Source organism: Tachyglossus aculeatus, assembly GCF_015852505.1.
Source record: "Tachyglossus aculeatus isolate mTacAcu1 chromosome 12 unlocalized genomic scaffold, mTacAcu1.pri SUPER_6_unloc_1, whole genome shotgun sequence".
In the NCBI taxonomy this organism is placed as follows: Eukaryota; Metazoa; Chordata; class Mammalia; order Monotremata; family Tachyglossidae; genus Tachyglossus; species Tachyglossus aculeatus.
In genome coordinates, this window is record NW_024044828.1 from 20,613,744 (window position 1) to 20,629,021 (window position 15,278).

At 60.7% G+C, this 15,278-nt stretch overlaps 1 protein-coding gene across 1 annotated transcript; it reads right to left on the bottom strand.

Annotated features, from left to right (window-relative positions):
- Positions 1-14,995, bottom strand: DISP2 (dispatched RND transporter family member 2). Its single transcript, XM_038741089.1, has 12 exons — positions 14,962-14,995; positions 9,208-9,528; positions 9,067-9,096; positions 8,734-8,857; positions 8,277-8,392; positions 7,932-8,047; positions 5,907-6,004; positions 3,728-5,608; positions 2,805-3,518; positions 2,576-2,725; positions 1,637-1,684; positions 1-1,286 (listed from the first exon to the last, which is right to left on the bottom strand). The coding sequence occupies exons 1-12, from the start codon at positions 14,967-14,969 to the stop codon at positions 963-965; spliced, it is 3,930 nt and encodes a 1,309-aa protein (XP_038597017.1). The 5' UTR covers positions 14,970-14,995; the 3' UTR covers positions 1-962.
- Positions 14,996-15,278: the final 283 nt, after the last annotated feature.

Genomic DNA, 15,278 nt, shown 5'->3' on the forward strand with positions numbered 1-15,278 from the left:
AAAAACGATTGATTGATTGATTGATTGAGGCAGAAAGCAAAGTCTTGGTTTGGGCCTGGGTGGGGGAGGATCTTGGAATCACTCTCCAGCTCCCTGTAGCTGAGGTCTGAGCCCCATTTTCCTCAGGGAATCCCCTTATTCCCCCTCCCATTCCTGTTTCAGCCAGAATATGGACAGCTGTTTAGTAGCTTATTTCTGTTTATTTTATCCATCTCTACTCTCTCATTCTTTTACCTGGTGTATGTTGGCTATTTGTGTTCATTTATCTCCCTTTATTAGTCATCATCAGCCTGAGGGCGAGGGGCAGTGTCTTTTATTTCTGCTGTAGGTTCCCTGGTACCCAAAACAGCGCTCTGCACACAATAGATGCATGGTACACCGCAATGCCCTCAGGAGGCACCCAGTACAGCGCCCTGCCCGCAGCATACATCCAGTTCAGCACTCTCCCCACAGTATTGACGATGATCGGCCTGGAGGGCGTCAGCTGACATTGAAGGGGGGGAAATCAAGGAACGCTGAGGGATCCTGTGAGAGGATCTCAACCGGCCTAGTTCCTGTTTCTCCTTTAATTCCTTTCAGCAGCTTCCCTCCCTCAGCCAGGCCGCCTGGAGGCCCATCTCCCTGGCCCTGCAGACCCCTCGCCCCCTTTTCTTTCGCCCCAGGTGTGGTCTTCAGGCCTCCTGGTCCCCCGAGTGGCAGTCAAATGGGGGAAAGTACGGGCTCATAGTTTCTGATGGGCCTCTGAGGCACGTCAGGGTTCTCTGCAACCTTCAGGTCCGGGTTGGAAAGATCCTCTCTAGCCTCTGGGAGCCAGGGACTGGGCCCACCGTCCGTGCGGCTGCCCGGGTGGTCTTCCTTCTTCCCAGCTGTCCAATTCAACCCTGAGCAGTGGGACATCTTGTGGGGCCAAGGTTGGCAGAGGGCTGAGTCCTGACATGTATCCCCAGGGGCCTTGGGGAGGATCAGACCCCCGGCTCCGGCCTCCGGTCAATCCCCAGTCCATCCTCGCTTGGCCCACCGTAGCCGGCGGGTGGGGAGCTGGTCCGGGGCAGCCACACGTCCGGCAGATCCGGCTGGCTGTTGGGCAGCACGACGGGCCCCTCTCCTGCGGCTGCCCCTCGGGCCCTCCTCGACGACCCACTTGGGTCATAGACGGTTTCTCGAAGGGCCAACCTCAGGCCGCCCCTCTGGCCGTTCAGCTGACCCCGCTCCGGGGCCGGGGGGCCGGCGGTGGGGTTCTCTGGGGAGGGGTCTTCTGGGGAAGGGGAAGGGGCTGTGGAGGGGTTCTCTGGGGAGGGACAGGGAGTGGGGTCCTCTGGAGAAGGGGAGGGGGCGGCGGCGGGCCTTTTTGGGGTGGGAGAGGGAGTGGGATCCTCTGGAGAAGGGGAAGGGACGGTGGAGGGGCTTTCCGGGGAGGGGTCCTCTGGGGACGGGGAGGGGGCGGCGGGGGGGCTTTCTGGGAAGGGAGAGGGATTGGGGTCTTCTAGAGAAGGGGAAGGGGCGGTGGAGGGGCTTTCTGGGAAGGGAGAGGAAGTGGGGTTCTCTGGAGAAGGGGAGGGGGCGGCGGAGGGGCTTTCTGGGGAGGGAGAGGGAGTGGGGTCTTCTAGAGAAGGGGAAGGGGCGGCGGAGGGGCTTTCTGGGAAGGGAGAGGGAGTGGGGCTCCCTGGAGAAGGGGAGGGGGCGGCGGAGGGGCTTTCTGGGGAGGGGGCCTCTGGGGAAGGGGAGGGGGCGGCGGGGGGGCTTTCTGGGAAGGGAGAGGGAGTGGGGTCTTCTAGAGAAGGGGAAGGGGCGGTGGGGGGGCTTTCTGGGAAGGGAGAGGGAGTGGGGTCTTCTAGAGAAAGGGAAGGGGCGGTGGGGGGGCTTTCTGGGAAGGGAGAGGGAGTGGGGTCTTCTAGAGAAAGGGAAGGGGCGGCGGGGGGGCTTTCTGGGAAGGGAGAGGGAGTGGGGCTCCCTGGAGAAGGGGAGGGGGCGGCGGAGGGGCTTTCTGGGGAGGGGGCCTCTGGGGAAGGGGAGGGGGCGGTGGGGGGGCTTTCTGGGAAGGGAGAGGGAGTGGGGTCTTCTAGAGAAGGGGAAGGGGCGGTGGGGGGGCTTTCTGGGAAGGGAGAGGGAGTGGGGTCTTCTAGAGAAGGGGAAGGGGCGGCGGAGGGGCTTTCTGGGAAGGGAGAGGGAGTGGGGCTCCCTGGAGAAGGGGAGGGGGTGGTGGGGGGTCTTTCTGGGAAGGGAGAGGGAGTGGGGTCTTCTAGAGAAGGGGAAGGGGCGGCGGAGGGGCTTTCTGGGAAGGGAGAGGGAGTGGGGTTCTCTGGAGAAGGGGAGGGGGCGGCGGAGGGGTTATCTGGGGAGGGGTCTTCTGGGGAAGGGGAGGGGGCGGCGGAGGGGCTCTCTGGGGAGGGGTCCTCTGGGGAAGGGGAAGGAGCGGCGGCGGGGCTCTCGGGGGAGGGGTCCTCTGGGGACGGGGAGGGGGCGGCGGAGGGGCTCTCGGGGGCGGGAGAGGGAGTGGGGTCTTCTGGAGAAGGGGAGGGGGCGTCGGGGGGGCTTTCTGGGAAGAGAGAGGGAGTGGGGTTCTCTGGAGAAGGGGAGGGGGCGGCGGGGGGGCTTTCTGGGAAGGGCGAGGGAGCGGGGTCTTGCGGAGAAGGGGAGGGGGCGTCGGGGGGGCTGCCTGAGGAGGGGGAAGGGTGGGCGGCGGGTCGGGGGTCTCTGCGGGCGGGGCCGAGGGGCGGCGGGCCGCCTAGAGCCGGGGCGGGGCGGGCGGGCGGGGGTCGCCTGTCGGGGTCCCGGGGCCAGGGCGCGGGGAGGCCCCCGCGGACGGGGGAGGAGGTGTGCAGGGCCGGGGGCCGGGCCCCCCAGGGGCCGTCCGCCAGCTCCTCCGACAGCACGGAGGGCCGCTGGCTGAGCTTGCTGGTGTCCGTGCTGGTGTCCAGGCTGGCGCTGCGGGGCCGCGGGCCGGGGCCGCGCCCGCGGGGCTCCTCGGCCGCCGAGGGCCGCGGGAAGGGGGCGCGGGAGCCCAGGACCGGCCCGCAGCCCCGCTCGGGCCCGAAGAAGCAGCACAGCGACTGGAAGAAGAAGCTGGCGAAGCCGCAGCTGACGCAGCGGACGGTGAGGAGGAAGATGCCCAGCTGGCGGTAGAGCAGCACGGTGGAGGGCAGCATGAAGACCCCGGCCGGGAACAGGGCCGAGGCCCCCACGGCCGTGGCCCGGCTCAGGTGGCGCAGCGAGAAGGCCACGCGGCTCAGCCGGTCCGGCTGCGGGCACAGGTGGTAGGACGCGCAGTAATTGACCGTCAAGTCCACCGACAGCCCCGCGGCCGCCGACAGGAACAGGGACTCGGCCGCGTTCAGCTGCCACTCCAGCAGGACCAGCAGCCCGGCCGTCACCAGCACGGTGCCCGCGATGGCCGTGACCGAGAAGAGGCTGAGCGGCAGGTTCCAGGTGCCCAGCAGCAGGGTGGCGAAGGCCAGGGCCAGGGCCAGGCCCAGCACGGCGCCGGGCTCCGTGCTCAGGCTCAGCTGCAGGCTGTACACCTGCGGGACGACACCGAGAAGAAGGATGACGATGGCATTTGTTAGGCGCTTACTACGTTCTAAGCGCTGGGGGGGGGGGGGGATACACGGTCATCGGGTTGTCCCACGGGGGGCTCACAGTCTTCATCCCCCTCTTCCAGATGAGGTGACCGAGGCCCCAGGGAAGGGAAGCGAAGGAGCGGGGATGGAAGGCCCGGGCTGCGTCTCACCTCGAGGCGTCCCGTCATCCAGCCGTTGCGCAGGCCCTGCGGGGCGGTGGCCAGCTCGTCCCGCAGCCAGCGGCTGACGGCTCGGTAGAAGCGTTGGGTGCGGGTGTAATTGGCACTGTAGCAGAAGGTGGTGTGGAACTGCAGGACGAGGGCGGCCAGGCCGCCCGAGGCGTCGAAGCGCAGGCCCAGGTCCTGGGCCCGTTCGCGGGCCATGAGCCGCAGGCAGTGCAGGAAGAGGCTCGGGGCCAGGGGGAAGCGTCCGGGCCCGCAGCAGGGCTCGGGGGTCGGGCAGGGGCGGGAGTCCAGCCACCGTCGCAGCTCCTCGACGAAGCAGACGCTGGGCAGGCCTTCGGGCTCGGCGCGGAAGAAGCTCTGGTTCCGCGCCCGGTGGCAGAGGCCTAGCAGCCAGCGCTGGGCCTGGGGGTCCCCGGCGGCGAAGGCGGGGTCCCTCACCAGGGCACCCCGGCCGCGGGGGTCCAGGGGGTCGGCCGTGTCCACGGGCAGCACGCCCCAGACCAGGGCGACGGGCATGGGCCCGCCCTCGCCACGTGGCAGCCGCTCGAAGCCGAACTGCTGGCGGTACTCGGCGTCGAAGCGCTCGAAGGGGTGGCCGGGCCGGAACAGCTGGCTGCCGGGGAGGGTCAAGGTGGGCAGGCGCAGGCGGGGGCTGAAGCAGGCCATGTAGGCTCCCCCGGCCGCCAGCGCGGCGAACCAGCCCACCCAGATGTAGCGGAACTTGATGACCCCGCAGGGGAGCAGCCGCTGGAACAGGAGGTGCGAAGCGCCCGCCAGGGCCCGGCGGGGCAGCGCCAGGGCTGGCACCAGCCTCCGGGCCCCGCGGCCACCCCGGGCCTCCCGGGTGGCACAGCCCGGGGCCAGGTAGCGCTCGTAGAGCACCATGGCCGAGGGCAGCCAGGTCAGCGCCAGCGCCAGGCTCACCAGGACCGCCGTGCCCATGTAGACGGCGAAGCAGCGGACGGCGGCCAGGTGGCTCAGGGAGCTGGCGAAGAAGGCGGCACTGGAGGTCAGCCCGGACAGGAGCAGCAGGTAGCTGAAAGGCCGCAGGGTGCGGCCTACCCTCTGCACCAGGCCCGCCGCGGGCGGCAGCTGGCCCCGGCTGAGCCGCCACAGGTCGCAGAAGACCAGGCTGTGGTTGGCGCAGACGGGGCTGAGCAGGACCACGGCGGCCAGGTTGGCGACGGGGAAGTAGGCCAGGCGGAAGGCCACCCGGTAGAGGAAGAAGGAGACCAGCAGGCTGCCCACAACCACCAGCAGCGCCATGAGGGTGACGAAGAGCGAGCGCAGGTAGAGGGCCACGCTGAGGAAGATGGTGCCCACGGCCAGCAGCGGGTACACCAGGTCCCGGGCCAGGTAGTGGCGGAACAGCTGCTCCTTGAGGCCCAGGTCCATGCCCGTCACCGTGGTGAAGTTGTCCGACAGGCCCTGCGGCGAGGCCAGCGCGTCCAGGTAGATGCCCATCATGGATGGCCCCTTCTGGGTGGGCAGGAAGAGGAGGCTGTACTTGAGCGACGGCACCCGGTAGCCGGCCGTCTGGGGGCTCAGGAAATCCCGGTCCACCAGGAAGTGGAGGAGCTGGTACACGGTGCCGCCGTCGCGGGCGCACCTCTCGGCCAACCGGGCGCAGCGCGGGTGCCGGCTCCGCCCGGGCCCCAGGCAGGCGGGGGCCAGGGCCCCGCGGTGGTAGTCCGGGGCGCAGGCCCGCAGCAGGGCCAGGGTGCGGGCCAGGTCGCCCTGGGTCACCGCCAGGCAGGAGGAGCGGTTGTGCAGCTCGGCGATGTAGTTGCCCAGGGACCAGCTGGGGCAGCAGGCGTTGGCGGCCGTGCGTTGGCACAGTTCGCCGAAGCGGGCGTGGGAGCGGATCTGGAGGGCGGCACGGGGCGGGATGCCTGTGTGTGTGTGTGTCCTGGGGAAGGTGCTTTCCCCCGCCTCCCATCCACGGGTCCCCCCGAATCCTCTCCAATCCATGCCAGGCTCCCCTGGCCCAAGTAGGCCTCCCCACCGCCCTCCGGTCCCCCGCACTGACCCTAGCCAGTGCTCTCCCCGGCCCAAGTAGGCCTCCCCACCGCCCTCCGGTCCCCCTCCACTGACCCTAACCAGTGTTCTCCCCGGCCCCCTGGGCCCTCCCCTCCACCAGAGCCAGCCTCCCCTCAACCCTCACCTTGTCCTCCTCCAGGCGGCACATGGACTGAACGGCCGGCAGGTTCCACAGGCTGCCCGCCGTGGTGGACATGAACACCAGTTGCGAGTAACTCTTCCCTGCAACGGTGCCAACCTCTCAGTGCACCGCCCGGCACGCGGTGGGCTCTCAATAAATACTACCGATGGAAGGACGGCAGAGGTCTCGGTGGGCTCGGCCTCACTTGGCACTGCCCCTGCCCCGAGCCCCTCGGGAGCCGCCGGGCCCCTGACTCTCCCCTCTTCGGTGGGGTGGGGGATCTTGCGTCCGGAGGTGAGGGAGGGAGGGGGCCGGAGCTCCGAGTGCTCTGCACACAGTAGGTGCTCAATAAACGCCGCTGTTTGATCTCTTCCCCCGCCTAATGCTCCCCCTCGGGACACCCACCCACGGCTTCCTGGCACCTTGGAGAAGCAGCATGGCTCAGTGGAAAGAGCACGGGCTTTGGAGTCAGAGGTCGTGGGTTCAAATCCCGGCTCCGCCAACTGTCAGCTGTGTGACTTTGGGCAAGTCACTTAACTTCTCTGGGCCTCAGTTACCTCATCTGTAAAATGGGGATTAAGACTGTGAGCCCCCCGTGGGACAACCTGATCACCTTGTAACCTCCCCGGCGCTTAGAACAGTGCTTTGCACATAGTAAGCGCTTAATAAATTCCATTATTATTATTATTATTATTATTCCAGTTCCCCTCGCTCCGGGGTCCAGGGTTTGACCCTCATCATCATCATCAGTGGCATATATTGAACACTCACTGTGTGCAGAGCACTGTACTAAGTGCCTAAGGAGAGTACAATACAATAGAGTTGGTAGACCCGTTCCGTGCCCACAGTGAATTTATATTCTAGTGGAGGAGATGGGCATTAATAGAAATAAATAAATTATAATATATAAATGTCCCCACTCCACTTCCAGAAGCCTTCCCCCTTTGGCCCTTCCCTGATCTCCCAGCCTTTATCCTAATGCCCCCTGAGCACTTCTCTGCGGGGTCCATAGCCCAGATTCAAGATCAATACCCACACCCCATCACCCCTCACCCCCCTCTCAGGGCAAGCAGGGGGCGAGGCCGCCCAGACTTGCCTGCTCTGTGACCTCGGGCAAGTCACTTAATTTCTCTGAGCCTCAGTTCCCTCATCTGTAAAATGGGGATTCAATACCTATTTCCCCCCTACGTAGACCATGAGTCCCATGTAGGTCAGGGACTGTTTCCCAGCTGATTGTAGTGCATCTCCCCCAGCATTTAGTTTAGTGCTTGGTACGCACTTAACAAATACTATTATTATTATTGTCACTGTTGTTGCTGTTGTCGGACTGAGCCCCCTCCTTCCTCTTCCCCTCCTCCCCCTCCCCCCGGCCTTACCTCCTTCCCCTTCCCACAGCACCTGTATATATGTATATACGTTTGTACATATTTATTACTCTATTTTACTGGTACATATTTATTCTATTTATTTTATTTTGTTAATATGTTTTGTTTTGTTGTCTGTTTCCCCCTTCTAGACTGTGAGCCCCCTGTTGGGTAGGGACCGTCTCTAGATGTTGCCAACTTGGACTTCCCAAGCGCTTAGTTCAGTGCTGTGCACACAGTAAGCACTCAATAATTACGATTGAATGAATGAATGAATGATATCTACCCCAGCGCTTAGAACAGTGCTTGGCACCTAGTAAGCGCTTAACAAATACCATCATTATTATTATTATTCTCTGGGCCTCATCGACCTCATCTGTAAAATGGAGATCATCATCATCATCATCAATCGTATTTATTGAGCGCTTACTATGTGCAGAGCACTGTACTAAGCGCTTGGGAAGTACAAATTGGCAACATATAGAGACAGTCCCTACCCAACAGTGGGCTCACAGTCTAAAAGATGTGAGATGAAGACCATGTGCCCCTGTGGGGCAGGGAGTGTCCAATCTGATTCCTTATATCTATGTCAGCACTTAGAACAGTGCTTGGTACATAGTAAATGCTTAATAAATACCATTGTTACTATTATTATTATTATTACCTGGGGGGCCACAGAAGAAGCCATCCTGCTCTCTGCCCTCCACGGGATCCACCATCCTCTGGGTCCAACCTGGCTCCTCCCCATCGATGGAGCTCCCGGTGAAATTACTGTGGGAGCTGGGAAGACACGGTGGGGCAGGGGGCGAGGGGCGGAGTAGTGACCACGGGATGGGAAGCGAGGCCTGGGCACCGAGCGGACACGGGCACGGAGTGGATAGGGCAGGGCATCCATGGACACAGAAGGGGCTCAGACCGGACCCAATTCTGCTTCCCGGAAACTTGTGCCCAGGAGGGAGCACGGGGAGCAGGGCACATCCCACCCACCCATCCACCCCGCAATGGGTACCTGTTCTGCTCGGGGTCAGGAGCCAGAAGAAGGGCCTTTTGGGGACCGGTGTGGCCCTCCACGGTCCGCCAGACGGCCAGCTTGCGCCCGATGTCCGTGCCCCGTGGCTCGAAGCCCTGTGTCCGAGCCCCGGGAAGATGGGCTTTCTGGAGTGGAGAGGCCCCAACCAGCCCCTCGCCCGAACCCACTGCCAGTCGCCTGGCAGAGCTGGGCAGACCTCCCCACCAACCCCGCCGTGGTCCAACACGAGGGAGCCGTGGCCTGATTTCCTTCTCGCTCCTAGGCCACAGCTGTGCCTGCCTCCTTCCGTGCCCCAAACCCTGGGCCTGACAGGCCAGAGGGCCCCCCGGTCATCCTCCCAGGGGGTGCCTCTCCCCGATCCCTCCCGTCTCGGTGTGGGGAAGGACAGGGAGCGTGTGCGGTGCCTCTATCTGAATTTTCCACCTCTGGTACTCACCAGGAGGGGTTGAGAAAAGTCGGGCAACAGACCGCCCAACAACCCGGCCAGTGTGCACAGCAGGACGGTGGCCAGGCACAGCAGGAGCACGGCTAGTGGCCACTCGGCGATCAGCTGGGAGTAGCTGGAAGGGAGGAGAGTGGAAGGGAGGGGGTTTGGGGGAGCAGGGGGTGGGGGCGAAGGGGGGGGCAGGTTCTCTGCTCCTGCTCCTGTGTCCAGAGCCCAGAGCTCAGGGCTCCCGGGCAGGAGGGAGGTGTTGCCAACAGGAAGGGTCTTGCCAGCTGGACCTGGCAGAAGAGTGACAGAAGCAGGCGGGGAGGGAAGGGTGCCTACCTCCGTGGCATCCGGAAGGCCCGTTCGTGCCTGTGGACGGGAAAAAACTACGTGACCCGTGGGAGGACGAGCTCACCGCCACCTCCCGCCCCCGGGAGCCAATCCTCCCCTCGCCCCACGAACCCCCGGCCTGGTCCTCACCCGACGCTGACAACGTGGCGTTGCAGGGGCTGCCCCTTCCAGGAGGTGTCCTGCTGCGAGGGGACGGGAGAGGGACTGAGGCTGGAGCGGTGGGAGCAGAGGGCAGCCCTGTCCCCAGGCCCGCCCGGGGCAAAGAGCCCCCGGCACTCCTGATGGGCCTGGAGGTAGGAGAGGCGGGGAGGGTCCGGGGCTCTGGGGGAGCTCTGGACTTGGGGCCGCGGGGACCGGTCGGGGCCACTGGGAGGAAGGGAAAGGGGGCAGCGGTGCAGTGGACAACTCCATTCCTGGCCCAGCTCTGGGACCAGGGCTTCCAGCTGGAACCTAGAAGGAGAGAGGGAGGGCAGAGTTGGACATTCAGCCGTCCTCGGGCATCCCTAGCCTGGTTCCCCAAGCTGCCCCTCTCCCTCTCCCTGGGGGGCGGGCGGGGAAGTGCCGGGGAACCCCTCTCCCCCCCCCCCACCCCCACCCCCACCAGGCCTCAGTGTGTACCTCGGATTTGTTCACAATCTCAATCCCATTTTGCAGATGAGGTAACTGAGGCACAAGAAAGTGAAGTGACTTGCCCAAGATCACACAGCAGACAAGTGACAGAGCCGGGATTAGAACTCAGGTCCTTCTGACTCCCAGGGAACATGGGAGTGTGGGAACTAAGGTCCCTACTCTCTGTCCCTCTTAGACTGGGAGCCTTGTGTGGGTCAGGGACTGTGTTCAGATTATCTGTTTCTACCTCAGGCACATCAGACTCTGGCGCATCATAAATTCAGTCGAAACCATGGTTGGTGCATCTCCTTCAGAAGCTCGGGGCTGTGTGCTCTTCCCAGTGAGTCAAACAGAGTCAGCACTTGCCCTCAGAGGGTTTCTCCAGGCCCCAGACATGTCGATTAAAGGCTTGGAGAAGCAGCGCGGCTTAGTGGATCGAGCCCGGGACCGGGAGTCATAAGGACCTGGGTTCTAATCTTGTCTCTGCCACCTGTCTGCTGTGTGACCTTGGGCAAGTCACATCACGTCTCTGTGCCTCAGTTCCCTCATTTGTAAAATGGGGATTAAGAGTGTAAGCCCCATGCTGGACAGGGACTGTGTCCAACTCAATTAACTTGTATCTACCCCAGCATTTAGAACAGCGCTTGGCACATAGTGTTTAAAAAGTACCATTGTGATAATGATGATGATGATGATGAAGATGCCCCCTGATCCTAGGCATCCTGCCAGCAGCCTTGTTGACTCAAGGCCATCCCTCCAAAATTCAGCAAAATGAACGAAAATCTATCTGCCCCGTTTATCTGGTCAGCGGTTCTAGATATTACTAGATATACTGCCCCTAATCATCTTCTTCCATGTTGGTCCGTGGGTTTAAGATGCAAGGGCTTGGAAGGGCTGGGTCGGGGTGGAGAGGGAATATTGTGGAGCTCATTTGTTGGCACTGGAGAAAATTTCCCTGCCCCCGTGGGTTGTCTGTGGCCCTTTGGCAAGACCCACGCTCTGCGCTCCAGGCTACTGCAGTGCAGGAGAGGATTAGGGCTGGAGCCCTTGGAGGGGAAGGGACACTTTATCGGGGGCGGACTGGGTCCTCTCCTCTCTCCCTACCTGATGAGCCGGTAGGAGAGAAGACCGCTCTTTTTCCGTCTGTCTGTCCGGAAAAAGCCACAGCTCCCCTGACGCTGGGGATTCTGCACCTCCATTTCTCCAGACATCCTGCTTTCTGGATCTCTGTCACCTCCTCCAGAGACCCACCTGCTGTACCTCTGTCCATCTCTCCAGAGACCCCGCTTTCTGTATCTCCAGCTCTCTCATACCCCCGCTCCCTGTGTGTGTGTGTCTTTCCAGAGATCCGCTTCCTGTATCTCTGTCCATCTCTCCAGAGACCCCGCTCCCTGCAGAGCCATCTCTCCAGACACCCTGCTTCCCGCATTTGTCTGTCTCTCCGGGGATTCCGCTCTCTGTATCTCTGTCCCTCACTTGAGAGACTCTGCCCCTTGCATCTCTGTCTTTCCAGGGACCCTACTCTCTGAAGCTCTGTCTGGCTCTCCAGATATCTTATTAGTGATATTCCTGGCTCCAGAGATGCCCCCACCCCCATCTCCTTTAGTTGCAGCTACTCTCCCAATCTGGTAGGATCTGGAAACCCATCCATCTTCCGGCCATAGCGGTGACCACCTTCTGCTCCACACCCCCCTGCCCTGCAGGAGCTGCCAACCCCATCCCTTCTTCCCGGGAAGCCAAGTCCAGGCCAAAGCCCTCCTCTCCCCTCTTTCTCCGGCTCGCCCGCCCTCCAGACCTCGCGAGGCTAGGTAGGATCCATCTGCCCGGAGGATCCTGCCAGGGAAGAGCCCATAAGAGTCGCTTTGGGATGATTAACTCAGGCTGGGCAGCGTGCCCGCTGGACCAGGACTCCGGAGGGGGGAGGGAGGAGGAGGAATGCTAACCGGCTCCTTCCCCACTGCCTCCCTCCATCTGATCCTTCTATCTCTCTCACCTTCCTCTGCTCTCCTCTACCCCTCTGCTTCCCTCACCCCACCCTGCCTCACTCTGACCCTTCTGCCCTCCCCGCTTCCCTCCACCTTCCAGGAGAGGTAGCACTTTCTCCTCCTCCCTCCTGGGAACTTCCACACCATCGGGGATGGAGACAGGCCTGGGCAGAGACGGAGGAAGGAGCCACACTGGGCCACGAGGCTTCAGCCTGGGTCCTTACCGAGGACGGAGAATCCACATTCATTCATTCAGTCGTATTTATTGAGCATCTACTGTGTGCAAAGCACTGTACTAAGCGCTTAGAAAACGAGGGCCAACCCCTCCTCCTTCCCCCAACCACAGTGACATACCTCCCCAGCGCTTAGAACAGTACTTTGAACAGTAAGTGCTTAATAAATGCAATTATTATTATTATTATTATCAGCACATGGGACTTGGAGGACACTCAGTTCACTTGCTGCTGAATGTACAGAGGTGTCCAGTATACACCGAGCAGATCGGACCACAGAGAGACTGGTGGGCCCAGGGAGCAGCTGGTACACTCACAGGGCAACAAGTACACCGGACGTTAGTAGTACACGGAGCGCGTCTGTGGGATTGACCAGGATCCGTGGGCATTGACAGAGTTTCCCTGGGGAGCTATGGGGTGTCGTGATATAACAACACTGAGACTCCATCCTCTCCCACCTGTGTGGGTGGCGGCTGAATACAGAGACTTCTACCCACCCGCCGCTGGCCCCAAAGTTGCCAGGACCCGCAGGGTGACTAGTTATACCCAAATCACCTGCAACCTCACCCTCACCAGGGGCACAGGCTCGGAGAACTGGACACACTCACTTTCTCTCTCACCCTCGCACACTTTACCTCATACACGCGCTCAATCTCACATTCATTCATTCTTATAACCACACGCCCTCACACGCTCATTCCCAAATAGATTCTAGAAGTTCGATGATTCAGCATGTGATAGGTGTGTGATGGTGTGGGTTCATGCCTGGGGGAGTGTGAATGTGACGATATGTGTGTTCACATGAATGTCTGTGGGTTAGCGGGAGCCAGTCAGTCAGTCAGTTGCATTTATTGAGTGCTGACTGTGTGCAGAGCACTGTACTAATCGCTTGGTGGAGTACAATATAACAATAAACAGACAGGTTCCCTGCCCACAACAAGCTTACAGTCTAGCCGAGAGTGTGTGCATCCCTGTGTGTAAGCGCCTCTAGGCCATACACTCGTTATGGGCAGGGATTGTCTCTATTGCTTTACTGTACTTTCCCAAGCGCTTAGCACAGTGCTCTGCACACAGTAAGCGCTCAATAAATACGATTGAATGAATGAATGAAATCTGTCTATTGTCCTATTGTAGTCTCCCAAGCGCTTAGTAGAGTGCTCTGCACGCAGCGCTCAATAAATACGCTTGAATGAATGAATGAATGAATTCAAGCATATTTATTGAGCGCTTACTGTGCGCATTGTACTAAGCGCTCGAAAAGCACAATACAGCAATAGAGAGACAATCCCTGCCCACAACAGGCTCACGGTCTAGAGGTGGGGGAAGACAGACATCAGTACAAATAAACAGACATCAAAACAAATACCCGTTGGGTACTAATGAATGTGTGTGCATGTCTCTGGGAGGTGCGTGTGTGTGTGTGTGTGATTGGTTTCAAAGTTCTCCATCCCCTCGCCCCCTCCTACCTCACCTCCCTTCTCTCCTTCTCCAGCCCAGCCCGCACTCTCCGCTCCTCTGCCGCTCACCTCCTCACTGGGCCTCGTTCTCGCCTCTCCCGCCGTCGACCCCCGGCCCACGTCTTCCCCCTGGCCCGGAATGCCCTCCCTCCACAAACTAGCTCTCTTCCTCCCTTCAAAGCCCTACTGAGAGCTCACCTCCTCCAGGAGGCCCTCCCAGACTGAGCCCCCCCTTTCCTCTGCGCCTCCTCCCCTCCCCATTGCCCCCACTCCCTCCCTCTGCCCTACTCCCTTCCCCTCCCCACAACGCTTGTGTATATTTGTACATATTTATCACTGTATTTTATTACAGATGTGTATCTATCTATAATTCTATTGATCTATTTTGATGGCATCGACGCCTGTCTACTTGCTTTGTTTTGTTGTCCGTCTCCCCCTTCTAATAATAATAATAATGATGATGGCATTTGTTAAGCGCTTACTATGTGCAAAGCACTGTTCTAAGCGCTGAGGGGATACAAGGTGATCAGGTTATCCCACGTGGGGCTCACAGTCTTCATCCCCATTTTCCAAATGAGGTAACTGAGGCTCCGAGAAGTGAAACGACTTGCCCAAGGTCACACAGCAGACATGTGGTGGAGCCGGGATTCGAACCCATGACCTCTGACTCCAAAGCCCGGGCTCTTTCCACTGAGCCACACTGTAGGCCCGTTGTTGGGCAGGGATTGTCTCTATCCGGTGCCGACCTGTCCTTCCCAAGCGCTCAGTCCAGTGCTGTGCACACAGTAAGCACTCAATCAGAAAGAGCACGGGCTTTCGTGGCTCAGTGGAAAAGAGCCCGGGCTTTGGAGACAGACGTCATGGGTTCAAATCCCGGCTCTGCCAATTGTCAGCTGTGTGACTTTGGGCAAGTCACTTCACTTCTCTGGGCCTCAGTTCCCTCATCTGTAAAATGGGGATGAAGACTGTGAGCCCCTCGTGGAACAACCTGATCACCTTGTAACCTCCCCAGCGCTTAGAACAGTGCTTTGCACATAGTAAGCGCTTAATAAATGCCATTATTATTATTAATATGTGGAGTCAGAGGTCATGGGTTCAAATCCCGTCTCTGCCAATTGTCAGCTGTGTGACCACGGGCAAGTCACTTAGCTTCTCTGTGCCTCAGTGACCTCATCTGTAAAACGGGGATGAAGACTGTGAGCCCCCCGTGGGACAATCTGATCACCTTGTAACCTCCCCAGCGCTGAGAACAGTGCTTTGCACCTAGTAAGCGCTTAACAAATGCCATTATTATTATTATTATTATGTGGAGTCAGAGGTCATGGGTTCAAATCCCATCTTGACCCCGGGCAAGTCACTTAGCTTCTCTGTGCCTCAGTGACCTCATCTGTAAAACGGGGATGAAGACTGTGAGCCTCACGTGAGACAACGTTGGTCACCTCGTATCGTCCCCAGCGCTGAGAATAGTGCTTTGCACATAGTAAGCGCTTAACAGATGCCATCATTATGATGATTATTATTGGAGGAATTGCGGGGGAGAGTGGGTGGAGGGGAAGGGAGGGGAAAGGGGAGGTTCTGGGGGTTTCTGGGGGCAGGTACCTGTCCATGGAGCTGCTGCTGTCCGGGGCCCGGCGCTGCTGCCCGTCGGAGCGCCGCTCCTCGCCCACCCGACTCGGCCCGTCCATGCCGGAGGGAGGCGCCGCCGCTGTCCGGGCTCTGGTGCTGAAGCGCCCGCCCACTGCGCCTGCGCCGAGACGGAGGCCCGGCCCCCCCTCCGTCTCCACCAATAGGAAGGCAGAGAGTGTCAGGGCTCGTCCAATGAGCGCCGAGCAGGGCGGGGAGGGGCGGGGCCACCGCCGGGCCGCCTGAGCTCCGTTCATTCATTCATTCCGTCGTATTTATTGAGCGCTTACGGT